Source organism: Channa argus, chromosome 1 (genome assembly GCF_033026475.1).
Source record: "Channa argus isolate prfri chromosome 1, Channa argus male v1.0, whole genome shotgun sequence".
NCBI classification, from domain to species: domain Eukaryota; kingdom Metazoa; phylum Chordata; class Actinopteri; order Anabantiformes; family Channidae; genus Channa; species Channa argus.
This window is the reverse complement of record NC_090197.1, coordinates 24,661,839-24,681,894: the sequence shown is the minus strand read 5'-3', so window position 1 is coordinate 24,681,894 and position 20,056 is coordinate 24,661,839. Positions and strand designations below refer to the sequence as shown.

Genomic DNA, 20,056 nt, shown 5'->3' with positions numbered 1-20,056 from the left:
TACATTTAACATGAGTTAACTTAGCTAAGTAAGTTAGCAGAGCAGCTTAATGTGTCCAGCTTTGCTGGAGCCAACAGAAGTCAACCCGTAGCTTAGCGAGCAGATTGCAAGTAATCAGCTGACTCAGAAAATACTTTGTCAATGAATGATGAAAGCTGTGTCCGACTAAGCTAACTGTCAAGCAATGAATGTAAAGTATGACATATAGATGTAAAGATATTTGTACTATGAATCACTTGAGTTACAGTGTACTGTACTTACATTACAGTACCTTAAGTTATTGTGCGGTGTGGTGTGTATTTTATTGTATTTCCCATATCTTCCCATATCGCATAGCGGTTTATGATGCATACAGCCTCTAGGATCGCCACTGCCTGTCAGCAAGCACCAGGTGCATTTAAAGTTGTGGCTGATCAATGGATCTGTCCCAGCAAGCTGCACTAAACTTGAAAGTGTTGACACACAAAAAAATGGTGCATTTCACTCACAGCAGGAAACAGGTGTGAGATACCACAGTAGAACATCACTTAAATGCTGTTGGTATAGGAATTATATTTTGACATACAGCACAGCAATATAAAATAAAAACATTTTTTTTGTTTCTGTCTGTGTATGTCTGTCTGTGTTGGCCCTGAGATAGAGTGACCCTGCCTCTTGACCAATGAGAGGTTCCAAAAGGATAAGCAAATATTTAATGTACATTGAACTAGTAGAAATGAAAAATAATTCTTTGTTTTCCTCTTTTTACATTTCTAAATAAAAGCCAATTTATACTTCTCAGTCGATACACGTGAACTTTAACATGGACCTACACAGAGAACAGAATTATGGCAAACTGTAGGTTACAGAGGCTCACAGAGGCCCTGACGGGCACACCTCCCAAATCTCAACAACGCTTTGTTTAGATATGTGCGTTGACCACGCTGATTGGATAATGTCATGAGTCAGGATCGAAACAGGAATAGAACCGGTGAGAAGAAAGGAAAAGTAAAACAAGAAACGTAACCATTCATACCTGTCTAGATGTTCCCACTGATTTTATAAAATATTTATATATGTTGTTTAATATATTCTAATGTTGTACTTTTGCTTTATTCAGTCTTTAGTGTCTTTTTTTCACTGTGTTTTAAAATGTGTATTTTAACTTATGACTTTTTGATTCCAAAATGAAAAAAAAAAGGCTGGGTTTGCATAGCATAGTATAAATCAAATGGGACACAAACTATTTGGTAATGAAAATTAAAATTATTTCACAATTTACCATTTGGTCTTTAAAAAGACCACTCATGAAATCTCTCAAAATATTCATAGTTTTATTCAATAACAACAAAAGACAGGACATCGTAGTTTGCAATGTCTATCAAATACATCACATCCTTATCTGAGGAATGTCTGCAGAAAACAAGGGAACTCCAGAACCTTCAGAACCTATACTTCATATAGTTCAGTAGACCAAACCAAAGAACAAATCCTGCAGAGGTCTGAAAAAGTTCGTCAGGTCCATTTTATCGTTGAAATCCATGTTTACCATGACAGACAGCGTTATGAATTGTAGAAAAGTCTGCTTCCGGACTGTTTCTTCATTTTAAGTAAATTGAGGTTTGTTAAACACGATGCTGCCCTCTTGTTGACACATACTTCTGCCCTGCAAGTAGCCTGTAAAAGAAACGTGCGAATGTATTCGAACATAGGTCCGTGTCGAAGTTTAGAAGTATCAACGGAGACACATAATACATCCTTAAGGCAATGCTATAATTACAGTTTGGACTCAACCGTACTTACAGATTAATATTTATAAAGTTTACTTAAATGGAGTACAAACTAATAAAACTAAACTGTAAATGCATTCACATTTTTGTAGAAAAATAGCTAACTAGATAAAGTCAATGTCCAGTGTCATTCATTTACAAAATATGTTGTACTTTGAACATAATCCATCTATTGATAATAAATTAGAGATAATTCCCTACTGCTTTTAAGTTTGTTAAATTTGAATGTAGTGTTTGGGAGACAGGGTTATAAATTCGCCTGTGTACCAGTGTTCACTGATGTGTCTATGTGTTTCACATGGAGGAATACCTGTGTGGAGATATATTTTCTATCTTCATGGGGCTGTGAAGCTGTGAAACCAATTGTACTAGTACTTTCATCAATTACGCACTACTACTTCAATGGTTTTCTCTACTTAACATCTGAAAGTCACATTTAGTTGTCAGAAATGTAAAACAGGACAAATTTCTACCTTAATGGGTAAAATCATGTGGAGCAGCAAATGTATATTTTGGGTCTCCTAGTATGACTTTATTGTGCAGCTAATTAAATTTTTAATGAGAGTTCACACACAAACAAAGCCTGTGTGTGCTCACACAGACACGGACGCATACACACACGTTTGAATGGCAGCAAAATAATTTGGTTCTAGAACAAGAGAACTAAAAGGAAGATGAATGGCTGCATAAGGAAAAATTGCAATTGATTGAAGAGAAATGCAGGTGTTTCATCAGAATAAACAGTAGTCACTGTTACTCACTGCAAATCACTGCTATTTACATTCCACTATTGCCACTTTGCAGCATTTCTTTAATGGTAATTTTTATTTTTTTAATTATGTAACACACAATGAACTAAAAAACAGGCAGGTATGTCCAGGTTTGTGTTGACACTGTGCTGACTCACCACTATTTAGGTTATGTACTGCAGTTTGTACTTTGCTCATGTGTTTGCTCATCACTTATGGTGGGTGGAGAAGTCTCTAAAACCAACAAGAGCATAAAACTCAGGCAAATAAGAGGAATCGACAGCAACTCAGGGCCTTGCTGGTTTAGACTACTAACACAAGTAACAGCTTGGTATTTACATATTACACTCTGCACTTTTGTACCTTATCAGTAGTCAAAGTGCTTTACAGTGCTTTTCATTTACCTCTTACAGCAAAAAAAATCACACACACACACACACACACGATGGCAGAGCTGTTACGTAGGAATTTAAGTCCACTTTTTTAGACATAAAATACAAAAAGCTGTTTCTTTAAATAAATATTTTATTTGAAAATAAATACATTTCCTTAAAATAGAATCAATAACATTACAAAAGCTTTGGGGAAGTGGAAAGGGGGCGGGGGGGGTACCCAAATGAATGATATTTAATTTGGAACAAGGAGTACAATCTCACATGTTTAATTACCATCGTAAGACAATTTCCCACAAAGTGTTGGACTGTACATTCGCTGCTGCTTTGCAGGAAAGTGGTGGTATCCCTCACGCTTGCTTTATTATGCAGTCTACTTGGTCTTAAAGCTTCAGGCACCTGCACCCAAAAACATTGGTATACTGTATCTACACACTTGTTTGTAAAAAAAATGTAGGATATAATTTCTTGTCACATCAAAATCAGCCACTGATTTACATTTACAACTGATGTTTTTTTTTCTGAAAGTACCTTAAATGTGTCTAGATCAACTTCACTTCTAGTCTACAGTACAAATATACAACACACAAGGCTGCTCTTATTGACATAGCAGTAATCAGAGGCCACTGTCTCACTAAGGCCAGAAGTGTTTCCATTTCAACTGTGAAGTTGGGAGTTTGTCTAGATGCAGTTTGCCAGGCAGAAAGTAAAACAGAGCGGGAAATCACTGACACTTTCCTGCCTCAATAACAGCATTTCAATGCTCATTGTTTGACTCAAGAGCTAGTAGATGGCAGATCTCCAGTGAGAACCTTCTATTGGACCACGTTAATACAGTGCACCACCACAGCCCTGACCCATCTCACAGTTCCATGAACAGCATTTTGGGTGGAGGAAATTCTTTCTCAAACGATCTGCAGTGGCAAAGCAGCAACCTTGACAAAAACCTAATTACCAACTGTTGTTAAAAAATGCAAAAGAACATGTCCATTTTATAATTATTGAGTAAATGGAGAATGTGCAAGCCGACCTCAATTAAGACAAGCGTGCAAGAACATAATTTAAATCTAATCAGTAGAAAAGCAGCAGAGTAAGCTAATCCATGGCAAAAACAACAACTTTGCACACTCTGTGCTCCTCGCTCACTCTTCCTGCCTAATGAAATCAATGCCACAGGTAGCGCCAGCTTTAAATAATGATTAAACTAAGTGCTGTCGGGGAGCCACACATTGTGTCCACACACTGAAAGCTCTCTTTGCCCTCTCTTTCCCTGAGCAGTGTCCAAACAACTCACTGCAACTGCACAATAGTTTTGGATAGAGGATGCCAGTCGATGGGTTTTTACATATCTCACTGCACTGACCACACACACAGATGACATACAGATGCAAATTCTGCAATCAGACCTTTCTTTTTTCTTTTTTTTAATCAATGTTGTTTTAAAAAACCTAATCACACCTCCGTTCTGTGACCACCAGCATCTTATAGTTCCTTTTTGTTTGGCTTTTCTTAATTCTTGCAACAGGCCACAGTTAAAGCTGCACTAATCAATATTTTTGTAAAAAAAAAAAAAAACAATTATTGATAAATTACTATTTGGAATGTAAAACATGTTGCTCGTGGTGACACATCAATCAAGAATTAACATTTAATGTTGCACTAGGGAATATTATAGCATCTATATGCTCATTGTTTAGATTTAATGGCCCACAACCTTTTAATGCAGCTTTAAGATGTTTCTCGTACGCTACGAAGTTTTCACAACCCACACTCTTTTTACACTTATGCTAAGCAGTAACCCAAGATTTGTTTGCAATGAGCACCAAAATAATAGAAGCCAGTCTAATCGCACACATTGCTTTGTCAATGATTCAACCACAGTTAAAAGATTAAATGCTTTACATTTGAGAGCACATTTAATCAGTCAGATAAACGACAATGAAAGCTAAAATAATTGATGTAGCACATATGACCTGACGATCTAAGTTAAACCCCATCACATCACTCAAAGTCCTGCGAAATTTCTTCTAGGAAATGTCTATTTTATTACGTAGGAACTTAGTTTTGAAGAGCCAGCCTTCAATTTGCGTGCACACACAAAAATCACTCTCGACTCTAAATCCCTTCATCCTAATGTAATCAAATTCAGAGGACTAACTTCTACAAATCTGTAAAACGTCTGCTACTGGTTGAAGGTGTCATCAGAGATTAAATACATTTAGAGGTTCCACAGAATCAAGAAGACCCAGATGGACAGTCTTTCCAGGTTGCTTTTTTTCCCATTGTGTTCAAGTTTACAATTATCCCAAAGCCATTGCAACGCATGTGCTGAGGGCCAGATGGGTACAGACATAGCTGGTTTTATCAGGATGCCTCAATTTGGCCAAAGATAACAGATTTTATTGGCACCAGCTCAAAGAAAAAAAATGTGGTGCTTTTGCTGTGTTTTCTCTCACTACAGTTCTTCATCAGCATCGCAGGCAGGTCAGTGTGAAGGCGTGCTAGACACTGTCATGTACACAGACACAAAAACACCCAAACAGAACCGAGAGATTGTCTCCTCTTGCTTTGCTACTGTGGCCGCTCAGTCATTCTTTGGGGTCTCCCATCCAAACAAACCAAACCAGCTTTCAGCTGCTTTTCTCAACAGCTTACTGTGCTCGGCTGCTGTTTGCACACAAAGTCTGATATGAAGTCAAACTCGTTCTGTCCCAGGAACAGCTCGGGCAGCTCCTGAACACGATCCAACCCAAACTCCAGCACCAGTGAAGTCAGAACCTCCTCGTCAATCAGGTCCATGTCCATGCCATTTGGCCCCAAAGGCCCACCGAGGTGCTGCATGCCCGAGAGCTGGGATGGACCAACTCTATACTGGGCACCATTTGGCAGGTGGTGTCCATTGGCAGGGCCGAGTGGGTGTCCGTGATACTGAGTGTTGAGTTTCTGCAAGTGCATGCTGGCCATGAGCTGCTGGGAGGTGAGGTTACCAGGGAGGTACTGCTGTGGGTGTCCACCCTGCTGCTGCTGCTGCTGCTGCTGCTGCTGCTGGGGGTGCATGTGGTGGTGTTGCTGCTGTGGACCCTGCCCATTGTACATCATGTTTCCAGATATCATCGGGTGGTGGTGGCTAGCCATTGGAACTCCATTTACAGGGCCGCCCATTCCACTTGGTCCAACCATGCTCGGCCTTTGTCTCATGGCAGCCTCCATGTTGTTCTGAGGGTTTCTGCCATAATGCATTACCTGGCCATTGGGTAGACTGCGCAGGCCAGGTTGGCCGTTGTGAGGCGGAGGTCCATTCATGCCCATCCTGAAGCCTTGGGTCATGGGCATCATCATGTGTTCAGCCATGGCTGCTCTGTCATTTTGAAAAAGATGTTTGGTAAAACAGAGGACATAACATTAGATTTATGCCGTAGTCATTACAATGTAAATGTGCTGAGAGTTTCCACAATTTAAGGGATACTCCACCACTTTCACATATAGTTAAGTCACCTTGAGGAGTACTACTCAGCCTGTCAAAAAAACTTTTGTGGCTCCGAAGGGACCTTTTTAAAGTGCTAAAAATAAAGAATAACCTTGATGTTCAGTAGAGCTGCAAAAATATAAAAATGTTTTTTCAAGCTGGGGGACTTGTCCTTTCAAATGCAGCAGGACTAAAACATAACTAACACATGTTTTTACTTCAAGACAGTTGACAATGAATAATAAAGACCAGCACCACCTGCAAAGTCAACATCCTTAACCATATTCAGAAAATACAGGTTTTTCCACACAACGATTGATAGTACAAGATGTTTCAACTAAGGAGAGACACCCACTTTAACAAAACAAATGTATTTATTCTTGCTGGTTTTCTTGACAGAGTATTAGCCTAATAGCTAGCTTTAGAGAGATGGCACGTGGAGAGAGATTGAACCATCTACTCCCATTAAGGGTATAATTTTTTGTAATCACAATCTGTTTTACTTTGTTACATCACCAAGTTCTATAAAGATAAAGTCACCAGAGTTGTCTTTGCATTAGAGACTTACATTTTGTATCTTTAATGTGTCCTACAGACTGTGCTTGAAAAGTGTCGTCATTTAGGAGGCAGGTAAAGTCTACCGGAAGACATACTATCCAGTTGCATAATGTAGAATGTTAGACCCACACAAGAAACTAAAAGTCAGGATGTGTTATCAATAAGTAAGCTATTCCAATATTATACAACTACTTTAAATAATTTAGTTGGTTACACTCAAAATACTAAGCTTAACAAACTATTAAAACTTGTTAACTAAATGTTAAAAATATTTTTTTAAGATTGTATTTAAATATTTTTACAGTGTAAAGTCTCAGACCATACTTTCTTTAGTTGGTTCTTTTAAATCTTTCAAGTTACAATTTTACATACAATTTTATTTTATTCTGTTTCTTTCTAGTAGCCATTTAAGGCAACACATAAAACCCCTTCACTCTCATGAGGACAAGCCCTCTATCTCTAGTTGAAACTACTCTCCTGTCCACAGTTTTTTTTTTCTAATTTCGAATGCTTTCAGTCAAATCAGAATTGTGCCCGTTACAAGAAAAAATGCCTCAAACCTCCATAATTACACCATCTGTGAATTGCCACTGAACACTGAATATCACACTGACAAGGGAGGGCAGCAATACCCTTGCAGCCAAAAGGACACAGAGGAATGCTTCTCCACACCACGCACGCCTCCCAATCCCCCCCCTCCTTTTTTTTTCTGTCTCAACACACATCACACTGTCTCTGTCTTCACACTGTCATTACAAAAGATCTTTAATTAAGATTACCTACAGATTGCAAAAAGATCTCGCTCGCACTGGAATTGCATTTTGCTTTGATGAGCTTGTTAAAATTAATAACATTTCTTTTACAAGCTGCCTTTAAATTGGACGATCATAAAGACTCATCCAGAGTAAGCAATTTCTATGCAAAACACAAGCATTCAAAACTTAAAATTCCCCTCAAAATAAACTCTTGTGTTGCTTCTGGCTCTTTGTAGCAATTCAACCTTTTTAACACTGATAAAACATGACAGTTTCCTCAACAGCTTAAATCCTCCATAGACTATTCTACTCTTGTGTTACCTAATTATACCCTATCTGTGAAGCTTCTCTCCAGATCTGAATTATCATTCAGCCAAATGCCACTTTGTAAATAGATAGTCTGAGGGAGTATTATAATTGCTGGCATTATTACACAAGCATGACACCATTTTTTTTTTTTTTATCATCTGGGACTGTGCATGTGGACTATTAGAAATTATTCGATACCACAAAGCCACGACAAAAATAATAAGCAATAAAGCAGCAAGTGTACAAAGTGAAATAAAACAGATTGTTGCTCAACAGCTCTCAGATCTTTTTATAGTAAACAGAGAATATGAGAAAACAGTGAGCGGTGCAAAGAGAAAGTGCTGCCTCTCTGCCTGTGTAAGGACTAACAGAAGACGACACCTACCCGATGTATTAACGCGGAATCCGTGCGGAGAAGTTGGATCAGCGCTGCGGTTGTTTGTCCAGCTGATGCTCCGGCTACATGCAGCCCTGCGGCGGATTCGAACTCTGCGGCGTATCTTCAGTCAGAGGAGTTTGTTTTCTGGGTCAGCTCAGGGATTATATACATCTATAAAGCACAGAGAGAGAAAGAGAGGGAGTGAGAGAGAGAGGAGGAGCTAGCGTCCTCTCCGTCTCCTTTGTTGCCATTGGTCCTCCCCCTTAATCACTGTGCAAAGAAACGTTCACTAACTAGGCTCCGCTGATCCCCGCTCAGCCGAGCCGCGCTGCCCATCCTCTGCCTGCCGTCATTACCCCTACACCATTATCCCCAGTGATCTCTTTCTCTCTATCTGTGTGTGTGTTTCTCTCTCACTCTCTTAACGGAAAGTTTTCTGCTTAAAGAGCAGGAGGCTGCAGGCACAGCGGAACCACTTGTGCTGCGAAGAAAAACATTTTAACGAGGTGTTTTTTACAGCATGACAGTGGAGTTGATCAGTGCACCTTACTGTAATGAGATTAATTTTCCCAGTAGTAAGTAGTGTACACATTAATATTCATATAGTCATCATTAGCAGGATAAGATGGTATTGAAGATGTTAGTGGCTAAATTGAGTGAATGGTAATAATTTACGTTTTTCGTTTATTTTGTTGGGAAAAAAGGTGATAAGATATTGGAATATGTAAATTGTATGCAGGTAACAGAAAGATTCTTTTCGTGACCCATTTATTAAATCAGCACAACAATGTAATGCTTCGGGTAATACAGTTCGCTCCCCTTATTTTGAAATGTCAAAAATACTTTTTAAATCAACATAATCAAATATTTAATGCACAAGTAGGTAGTTCAAATGTTCTTTCATCAGAATTTAATTGAGGTTAATTTTCAATAAACCAATCAAGGAGGAGGTGAAATATTGCAGTGATTCAATTATTTTTCTATAACTTAGAAGTACAGTTTAATACTTCTAATGATGAAAACACTATTGTACTAGTTGAATGTGCATTATTATTATTATGGTAGGTTTATGATGAAGTTTGCATCCTCTTAAAATAAAAGAAAAGATAAAAGAAATATATAAATGTATAATTTCCTAGAGATTCCTGATGCTTGTTAACAGGCTGTACTTTCAACCCACCAGCAGTGTACTTTTGCTTTCAGGACACAAGTACATTTGTGCAACTTGTAATATAAGTAAGATCACTTTGGGATTGTACACTTGTTCACAGAAATGTAGAAAACATGTTTTAGCATCCTCAAAAGAAACAAGCAACACCCTCACACAATGATAATAAAAGTAAAAAGGGGGAATTTTGTCCTGTAACTCCCCTACATCTATTGTTTATATATCTATATATAGGAAAATAAAGAAAAAGAAAAAAATTCGAAGACAAACAATGGCAGTGGATGCACAACCAAAACCGAATGAATACAGATTTACCAATCAGAACACACAAAATAACTGTGGAATGCACCTCTCAGAGAGTGCACAACACAACACACTATCAGAGTACAATATCATGGGTTTTGCTTTATGCCAATGCTTTATGGTGGAATGGAGACTCTAAATTGGCCTTAGGTGTGTATGTGAGGGTGAAGGGGCTGTCTGACTGTGTATGTGTCTCTGTGGTAGCCCAGAAATGCACCGAAGACCTGTCCTAAGTGGATCCTGCTTGCCCAGTGACAGCAGGTAGAGGCCCTAGCTGAACTAAACCAGCCCCTTGCATCAAAGCTGTTTGCCTTAACTGAACACACACATACACACACACCTACCAAACTGTGTCCAGGCCATAACCGAAGTGAGTGTGACAGCGGAAATATTTGTAGGGAAGCAAGAGGTTTAATATGACCATACCTAAATACAATAATTTGTAAAGTAGCAAAGAAACTCTATAGTGGCCTGAAAAATATTCCAGTGAAAATAATCCATGCAGCAATTATGCTCCCTTCAAAATGTATTAGTCAAACCACTTAGTTTTACATAAAAGAAAAGACTGTGCAAGCTCACTAGGAGCCAAAACCAAAACTTTGATGACACATCACACGTGGCAGAAAACCCAGTGTTACCCAAAAAGAATCCTGGTTAGATCCTTGTGATTTTTATGGAAATTACAACTTTCAAAGCCTCTTAATTGCATGCAAAACACATCTATACACTTTTCAACCAAATGAAAGAACACTTCTGTCTCTCTTGGTGTCTCATCAAGACTGTTGCCCTAATGGTTTAAATTAGACTTTATTATTAAATTCAAAGCAATATACATATTTCCCCCTATTTGTGGAAAACATTTTTTTTACTCCATCTGACATCAGCACAGGTGCGGCATGATAAATCCTTAATATTTCGTAATTGCACTTTTTTTTCATACAAAAAAAAAAACAGTCACACTTTTCAACTTCTTTCACAGTGATGCCATGAACAATACATTTTTGTTTTCCTAGCATTTAAAGTGACATTATATAACAACAAAAAACAACAAAACTTTCCACCTACAAAGAAGTTAAATTAATAGGCAATAAAATGCCACCCTCATGGCTTTACACCTACAGCTTCACAGATCTGACCACTTCTTTATGGGGGCCAGTATTAGCTGATATTCCATTTATACATATTCATAAAGTCCTTCCAGTGATTTTACTTGAGTTAATCTCACTGTGGAATAAAGACTACAAGACTACTACAGCATAACACTACAAAGAAACCCTACAAGTGAGTTCACCAGGCCTTTGGAGCCTTGTTCCTCATCTCTGGTTGAGGTTTGAAGCTCCAGGCTGCATTAGACAAAGGCTTTGACATGTAATAAACAAACAAACTGATTGGATGTGTTGTGATGACATGATTTGTGTTGTCATGGCATCTTTAAAGACAACAATAGAAAATGTATCACTGTATATTTTCTATAAAAGAAACACTTAGGATTAAGTCACATGGGACATTTGTTCTCAGATTTAAATAAATCCTACAAAAAACATATGAATTTCCCCTGATGGCAGCCTGAACAAAAACATTAAAGAGTATATGTTGCTGTTGATATCAAACGCATCAACCTAGTGTTTTCCTGTGATTTACTTACGGTGTATACCATCGTTAACTTCATTAGCTTTGCTCAAACCTGCCGGAATCAACACGTCCTATGTCTTCGAATACAAGGTGCATGTTAAATACATGATACCTTTTGTTGATTTCAGCATGATAGAAATCAAACCACCTCCATCCAGCTCCACAGCCAGCAAGTCCTTTTGTTTTGTCCTCCCTCCCTCTGTGGAGAAAGTCAGGCCCCCTCAGCAGGAGCTTGGTATGTATTCCTGTTGACATACACACACACACACACCCCGCTGCAGAGGAATGTGTCCTATTTTTGGGCCCCTAAAGTCAGCCACACTTCCAGCCTCTTTCTAATGCTTAATTCACTTGACCATTGTGTTTTCTGTCTGTCATTGTGTTTTTGGGAGGATGCTGTAAATTTTGATCTGCAGTCACAGCCTCCTCTATTCACTTTACATTCATGAAGAGCTGTTGTTTTCTGCAGTGACTTGTAAAGGTGGATGATGATTCTTCACAAAGTGGAATGGAACTAACCACATTTAACCAAGTATTGTAATTATAGTAACTACAATTTTATAGTACTTGTAATTCTTTGTAATTCTAGTTCCTTTAAACTTTCTACCGTCTCACAATATTTATATATTCTTTGTAGATGTTTTTCAGATTAGTATTTTACAAATAAAACATGATCACTTTATAAAATAATGGATTGTTAATATTAAACTACACAGCAGTAAAGTAGCCCATCATTCCTGTCTGCCCTGCCATGCCGAATGTTTGTCAGGTGCTGTTAGACATGGCTTCATGTAATAATGTGACAGCCCTTTAGACTTTAGACAACCGTCTTTATTTGACTTTATGTGCTTTTCTGGCAGTTCCTCGATGGTCTGACTGAGACAGAAACAGTGTTGCTCATAGCTCTTGTAGGCCGCGCTCCGTCTGTAACTTATCTGTGTCAGACCTTAACCATCAAACGCTACCAAGTGCAGACTGGTGTGGCTTTGGACAGCTCACAACATTATGTAACGACCCCAGCTCCTATGCAAAGGTAGAAGGGCGGATAGGGTGTAATTTGTTTATGTGCAACAGCTAGAGCGAAGACAACAGCACTGATTCACTGTCCCTCTGCCTGTTTGTCTCTATGTCTTTCTATCAAGCCTACTCCCCCCCCCCCAACACAAACACACCCACACCCACACTACATACGTCCAGGTTTCATATTACTCACTGCTTCTTGTGCCTGTTCTTCCAACCCCCGCATTGCCCCTACCCCTGCCCATTTACACTGACGGTCTCTCCTTTGTACGCTTATTCCAATAATGTTTTGTCACAACATGATTAATGCAGTTTTCGCAAAAGGCAATTATTACCAGCAGAAGGGCAGAGTCACACACGAGGTAATCACAACAGACCACTGCTCAACTTGCAGCTCCCGCTCTGCCACTTGCCCTCATCCAGGGAGAGAGAGTGCTGTGAAATAGATTTGTATAAAGGTCATTGGAATAAATTGCCTCTTAGGTACTGTAAAATGTATCTGTGTGTCCTCCAGCGAAGAAAACTACCTCTGAAGTCACTGAGCTGTATGACTGGCACATTCATTAGGCAGTCTGTTTACAGTATAACATTCATAATAAAGAAGAATATTATGCGATTTATTATTTTTTTAAATTATGAACATATGTTTAAATATGTTTGTACCAACATTATTTTAATATTTATTTCAGTAGGCAGCAGTGAAACAGTGAAAGTGAGGCTCTAACTGTTTAGAGCTAATTAGCTGGTGTGTCGACTTTAGATTAAATATATATGCATGTTTAAATATATATTTACATATTCTGAAAGTAAACTTGGAAAACTGGATGCCAGGCATTTATGTCATTGAACAACTCAAGACGATTTCAGAGGAGCTTGTGCGGTGCATTAGCATATATCCATCCATCCATTATCTTTGTTGTGGTGGCAACAGGTTTAGCAATAACTAAGCGAGACATGAGCCATATTAAAACAGAAACCATCAGGCACTTTCAATGCCCATAACATCAGATGTGCTGCCGAAGATAGTATATGGTGGCAGGCTGCTTTCTATGTTAAGTAGGACCTGTCTGTTTTTATACAAATGTTGCCTGATGCGATGTGAGTGACGACCAGGTGTGAGACAATCTCACTTAATTTATTGCCTACAGAAACGGATGCTCAGAGTTGTTTATTATTCTGCTCTACTAGTGGGTGATTGCTGCTATTAACTGATCAGTCTTTCCCACTTTTGTGTTGTATTAAATCAGTTTTACCAATGTGCAAAGACAGACTGCATATAAAGCTAATCTGCGCAGGGAAAACAAGAAAATAATGTCCTTGACGTGATGTGCTATCTATCTACCATTTTGTATCTGTATGTGAACGCTAATTACAACACACAACATACTACAGTACACATCCAGAAGGAGCTCGGATAGAATGCCTGCTTCTTTGCATAGAAATGAGTAATTTGAGATTGTTCAGGCATCCAAAGGGCCCAAACATGCTCGCTTTATAGGACTGCAGTGGTTGAATCACGGTTCCTGCCAACTAGTGAACATGTAATAAACATGGAGGTAAACGGGGATGTGGAGTTTGAAGAAAATCTACAACAAACGTCAGGCTCAGGCAAAAACCCTTCCAATGACCATTATGACATAACTTTGGTGTGCACAGCATTTATTGAAGGTCCTCTGGGCAAACCCTGTCAGGCTTTTGCCAAATGTTTGCATTTTTGCCCTCAACAATCACAAAAACATTTTCAAATTGGGACTGTTCTATGTAGCTAAACCGCAAACAAAAGTAGCTTTTAATAAATAATAGAATTTCAATTGAATTACATTTTCTGTTCAAAATGAGAATATGTTAAAATAACATAAAGAGCAAATCGGAAACATGTTGATATTGAATCTATCTGTAAAACCCAGACAAGATTTTTGGATGCAAAAAAAGCAGATCTTGCAGTATAGTACTTCTCTTTTCTGCCAAAATATCCGATCTTGCAACACATTGTCCATTACTAAATGTAGCATTGTTCATAAATTCGAAAAAAAACAAACACATTGCATTGGAACATAATCATCCACTGCTACCTACCCTTCAAAAATGGAATCTTGCTTCCAGTTTAGTTAGTTTTAGTTTAACATATTTTTTAGGAGACAGAGATACAGGGCACATTCAACTGTTTAGACACAGAATATGCGAGGAGAGATTATATATCTCATTTGGCCGGGGAACACCTTAGAATCCCACTGGAGGAGGTGAAAACATTGCTTCCAGATAAGCAGAAGATAATAGATGGTTGGACAGCATACCACTGAGGCTTTGCAGGTGCTTGGTCAAAACCCAAAACATGACATAGTTGACTAAAATTTTGGCCTGATAATTGTACCAGATACACTTCTAATTCAGTCACTAAAGTTCATACTGACAGCAATATGTACATCTGTGGAAACTCTCTGTTGAACGTTGAACAGAAATCCATCAAGTAGATGTCAAGATATTAAACTGAGTCAATGCCAATATTGTCATGAAGGATTCCATTATTGAAATGTTGCCTTTTTGACAACTGTACAATCATGTCTTTCCAATATTTTTTTGTTTTTAAATTGCAGTGTTTCCCACAAATACAATTTACCTGGGTGGGCCACACAAGCATATTTACAGCTACCCAGACATATTTAGGCTACCTGTTTTTTTCTAAACTGTCCAAGAGAACAAATACATCAATGATTAATTGACTTGAAGACTATTTCCCCTCACTCCACCGCATCTGTAAACTACTTATTTTCAGCTTAAAATGTCAAACAGCAGCTCACACCACTCGTCATTAAGGTTAATTCCATGAGTTAAATTGATTGTCAATGTGTTTGCTCTCTGCAGGTTGGTGGAAAAACAGGGTTCTACACACACCTGCTGCCTTTGCCAAAGATTGTCTATGGGAGTTAAGAAGTATCACTCTATCACAACTCTGAACAACAGTGGATTAAGCGGTCAGACATTGAGTCCAACCTTTTACAGTTTTAATAACTTTGGCCAATATCTGCACTCATGCTGCCCATTTAACAAAAATGCCTGCAGACACATCTGCAGCCTACACTGTGAGCTTTTAACTGTTACTGGAAATTAGAGCATGTTTTTGTAAAAGAAAGAGTTGGGCGCATTAGTGTCAGTCACTTATCCACAGATGGCACTGAGCAGTGAGTAAGATTAGCATACCTGAACATACAGTTGTGTTCATGCTGTAGTCTCTCATCTTCGTCTGCTCTTTATGACTGAGGGTGGAGCTCAGCTGCTCCTGACACATAGTGTGGTGATAGATAAGACCTAATTAGTGTACAAATGTTGCTACATTTTTACTGTACTCTGTTATTTTCCATTTGCTATTATTAAATTGAATTTTATGTGATGCAAGATCAGCATTTTGAATGAGGGCCTTCCTATTCAAAGCAAGTAGCTGTTAAAAAATAAAATGTGCCAAAGTCATTAGTCTGTTAAAATGTATATACCATGGAATAGCATATAATTGTTGTTTTTATTATTTATACTGTGAATTACTCCCAGCTTAAAATGTTAAGATATCATTGGAACACAACTCTCTGAAACCATGATATCACCACAATAACAATAGATTATGCCGTGTACATGTATGTGCTATGAAAATGTACTGTAACCTCATATATAAATACTGTGTAGTGAATTAAACTTCATTATCACATTTGATCATATTATAGGATATCAGCACCAGACAAAAACTAAATTTAAAAGCTCACCTATCTGTCCAACCACAGTGTTTACTTCCTTATTGTGTATCCAACAATAGTGTGGGCCTCCTCTCTCTTTTCTTTCCCTCCCCTTAAACTACTCCATAGGGAGGGACATCCCACCTGCTGCTCCAGGTAGCAGAAACAGCAGCATATGTTGTTTTATTAGATAGTGTGTGTGTGTGTGTGTGTGTATATGTGTGTATGCAGCCACGTGCGTTCATGCATGTGTGCTTGAGGTGCTTTTTCTCCACTTACGTCTGTGTTTGCATGAGAGGGGGAAGGGGGCCAGCTCTCAGATTCCTTGGTGTCATGGTGTGAGCTGTGTTGTGCTCCAGTGGCTCCATTTGGCCAACAACACCCCTCATTCCTCAACCCCTCTAACCCACATCAGGCAACCTTAACTAGTCCTGCCTGCCAAGATCAGGTCTGATCCTGTTGACTCTTTGCCAATTATCTTTCTACACAGTGAAGCAGATAAACACAATAGAGGTGTACATAATTTACAATGACCTTTGAAAGTATTCAGACCTTTTCATGTTTGTGCACATTATTGTGTTGTGTAGTCAATGTTTGCTTATTTATTAAAGACCTCAAAAAACACCCTTAAGTACTATTTGCCAGCAGTTACAACTTTTACATTTCTTAGTAAAGTCTCTACAAGGTTCTCACACCTGAATTTGGTTAGTTTCTCTCATTTTTTCCATGGTCCATCAGATTGGTCATTTTAATGTGGAAAGCTCAACCAGTGCTCTAACCTCAGAAGCAGGTTTACTACCAAGACCACTCTATATTTGGGTGCATTTATCCTCCCTTCAATTCTGACTAGTGGTCCCTGTGGCTGACAACCACCTAATACCATGATGGTACCACCATGCTTCATCATAGGAATGGCATTACCAGTTGATAAGCAATGCAGATTTTAGAGCAGAGTTGTGCCCAGTGTGTTTAGTTTTTGTCTCATCCGACCAGATAATGGTTCAGAATTCAAAACCAAAGCAGGCTGTCATATGCCTTTTAGGTTCTTTCACCACTCTATTGGTGTAGTCTTACTGAAAGAAATGCACCTGGCCACAATTTGAACTCAAACTGTGAAGTGTAAAAGAGAAATTTAAGCATTTGATTTAATAAATGTGCACATTTTTCGGAAGGATTTTTAACCACCTAAAACATAATAATATGTAGTACAATTAAATGTTTAAAAGTGAAGGATCTCAATAGTTTCTAAAACCACAACAAAGATAACAATGACATACCAATGCAACTGATCACTAAGCTGCAACAGGAAACTGGTGTAATAGGTAATAGGGGAAGTTATTTCACTCTGTTTCTCAGCCTTACTCTGAAAGGAGTAAGGCTGAGAAATGTTCATCCCAAATTATCGTATCAATTATTAAGGGAAATTCAAATTGAGGTTATATAATTATCATCATCTTAGAGACTTTAAATTTCCATGAATCAAAACTTTATTTAGTTTTTATATGGAGTAGAGTATATTTATTTTATTATTTATTATTTGAAATAATCTATATAGCCTCATACTAGGAGTTATGTGTTTTGTAGAAAGAAGTTTTACTGAAAACTGTCCACAGCAAGGTGGAATATAAAGAGAAACTGGGACACTTTGTCTATTTACATGCTCTTAAGTAACCTGTTACTGTTAGCTTTCTGGACAGCCTAGGGCTGGATTCACAACACCACTTTGCACCCTTACAAGCACAAATGGGAAATGGCACTTGCAGATACATGCAAAACCAAAACAAAAGTACAATGATGTTTTATTTATTGAAAGGGACAACAAGGGGACACCCACCACCTCCAAAAATAGTTTTTAGTAAAAAGAAGAAATGAAAGAAATTAACATTTATTGAGTCAACTGCAATGTCAGATGCCTGTCTAAGCAGTTCAGTGCATCCTTGGACATCATTGACACAAATAAACCGTTAAACAAGTGATCTCCCACAACCAAACAATTAACCATTGAAATAAGTCCTGAAATGCTCAAGCTGCAAAACAATGCCACCAAAACAGAAAATTTAGCAGGAGTGGTTTGTGTACCTTGGCACATGCCTTCTTTAATGTCCAATAGGCCTTCAGTTTCATGGGTCAACCCTTTTAACTTAAACCAGCAATGAGTGTCAATCAACAGGTGCACCAAGAGGACCGGGCATTAGCTCTGGTATTGTACAGACATATTAGAAGTATCCAATATGTCATCTAATTTTCAGCAATAAAGACAACAGGGTGTTTCCCAAAATGTGTAAGATTTGACCTAATTTGAACAAGTAGCTACATGAAGCCCAAACCCAACCACACTGTAATCACAGTGAGTCATAGTTATTTTGGAACAGCCATGTGGGTCATTTTGGAAAATGACCCATTGTGTTGTTTAGGTACAAAAGGATTTGCTGAAAATGGTCATATCCTTACTGGTCCTTGGATTTTCGCTTGTATTTGGAAAAATCTATTTTGAACACTAATAACAGCCTGTGGCTGAGTTGAAACTGCAGGCCTCAACTGCTTCTGTCTGATTTCTTTTGGGTGACTTTTCAAATCTATTCTAGGACACAGCCCAAATCTGATACCAATACGAGCTGACAAGGTTGAACAGACCTTGCTGTCAGCGTCAGAGAAAGAATAAGAGATGCTATGTTTGTTTTAGTACCTACACAAAGCTGCTCCTGCATGTTTAAAAAGGGTTAAAAGTAACTACAAATGTTGACAGATTTGAAGCATCAGTACACAAACCGGCCCTGTATTTGGCTTTTTTCCATAATTGGACTTTGTTGTCTTTCATGGTGATGCTAGCTCAGCCAAACCATCATAATTTGTATTATTTCTTTATGTGTAAAACATACTTTATATATTATGTTTTTGTCTGTTTTATTTGTGCATTTGCATGTTGTCTTTTCCAAAGAGACCTGCTTTTTCCCCATATGGGAGAATCAGTTGTTCTCTGATTGGTCTAGTCTGAGAGTAGATTGGCTCCAATTAAGCAGATTTTGAAAGAAGTATTTAGCTCAGGTTTAAGTGCAACACACAAGCATAATCTATAGAATGTAGTTTGATGTGACTTAATACCTTTTCTTAAGATTTATTATGATAATTTTTTGTCTGAGTCAAAGAAAGTTCAGGTTTTGCTACTAACAGAAGTTCAAAATTCAATTCAATTCAACTTTATTTATATACACCACAGTCATCTCAAGGCACTTTACATAATAAAGTCAAGATTATACCGATAGATTTGTAGAGGAAACCCAAAAAATCCCCCTTGAGCAATCCCTGGGCAACAGTGGAGAGGAAAAACTCCCTTTAACAGAAGAAAACTCCAGCAAAACCAGGCAGTGGGCGGCCATCTGCCTTGACCTGTTGGGGTGAGTGGACAGTGGAGAGAAAAAAGAATAGAGCAACAAAAAGTGACAACAAAACATCGGGCAGGTTTGTAGGACCAGTAGCTGCACACTGGAAAACACGCAGTTCCAAAGGTGGGGACACCTGCCAACTTAAAGCCCACTTTTTCTAATGTGTTTTTCAAGTGTTTTAGTATAAATATGCAATGTTTGTTTTTCTTCAGTACTTAATAATCTTAGTATGAAGGGGTGCCACAAGCTGCCCTGTGATTCAGAGGCTTTGCAGCCATAAACCATTTAAAATCTCAATGATTTCTGCTGTATTTATATGTTTTGCAGAGGGGCTGGGCAGAGTGCAGCAATGAGTATAAGAATGTAGTAGAGCAGAGAGAAGGCAGAGTGGATTGAGTTCAAGTCTTAAGCTGGCTAAAGTTTTGTATTGTAACTTTGACTATCTGTTTAG

General features: G+C 38.3%; 1 protein-coding gene across 2 annotated transcripts; it reads right to left on the bottom strand.

Moving 5' to 3' along the window:
• Positions 1-3,023: 3,023 nt before the first annotated feature.
• On the bottom strand, positions 3,024-8,671 carry cited4a (Cbp/p300-interacting transactivator, with Glu/Asp-rich carboxy-terminal domain, 4a). Of its 2 annotated transcripts, none has more exons than XM_067508874.1 (2): positions 8,384-8,671; positions 3,024-6,263 (listed from the first exon to the last, which is right to left on the bottom strand). In XM_067508874.1, exon 2 carries the CDS (start codon positions 6,259-6,261, stop codon positions 5,554-5,556), a length of 708 nt encoding a protein of 235 aa, XP_067364975.1. In that variant the 5' UTR covers positions 6,262-6,263; positions 8,384-8,671; the 3' UTR covers positions 3,024-5,553. The 2 variants fall into 2 exon arrangements, with proteins under 2 accessions (XP_067364975.1, XP_067364964.1); XM_067508863.1 differs by having other exon boundaries at positions 3,024-6,268; positions 8,384-8,660.
• Between the last annotated feature and the right edge of the window lie 11,385 nt (positions 8,672-20,056).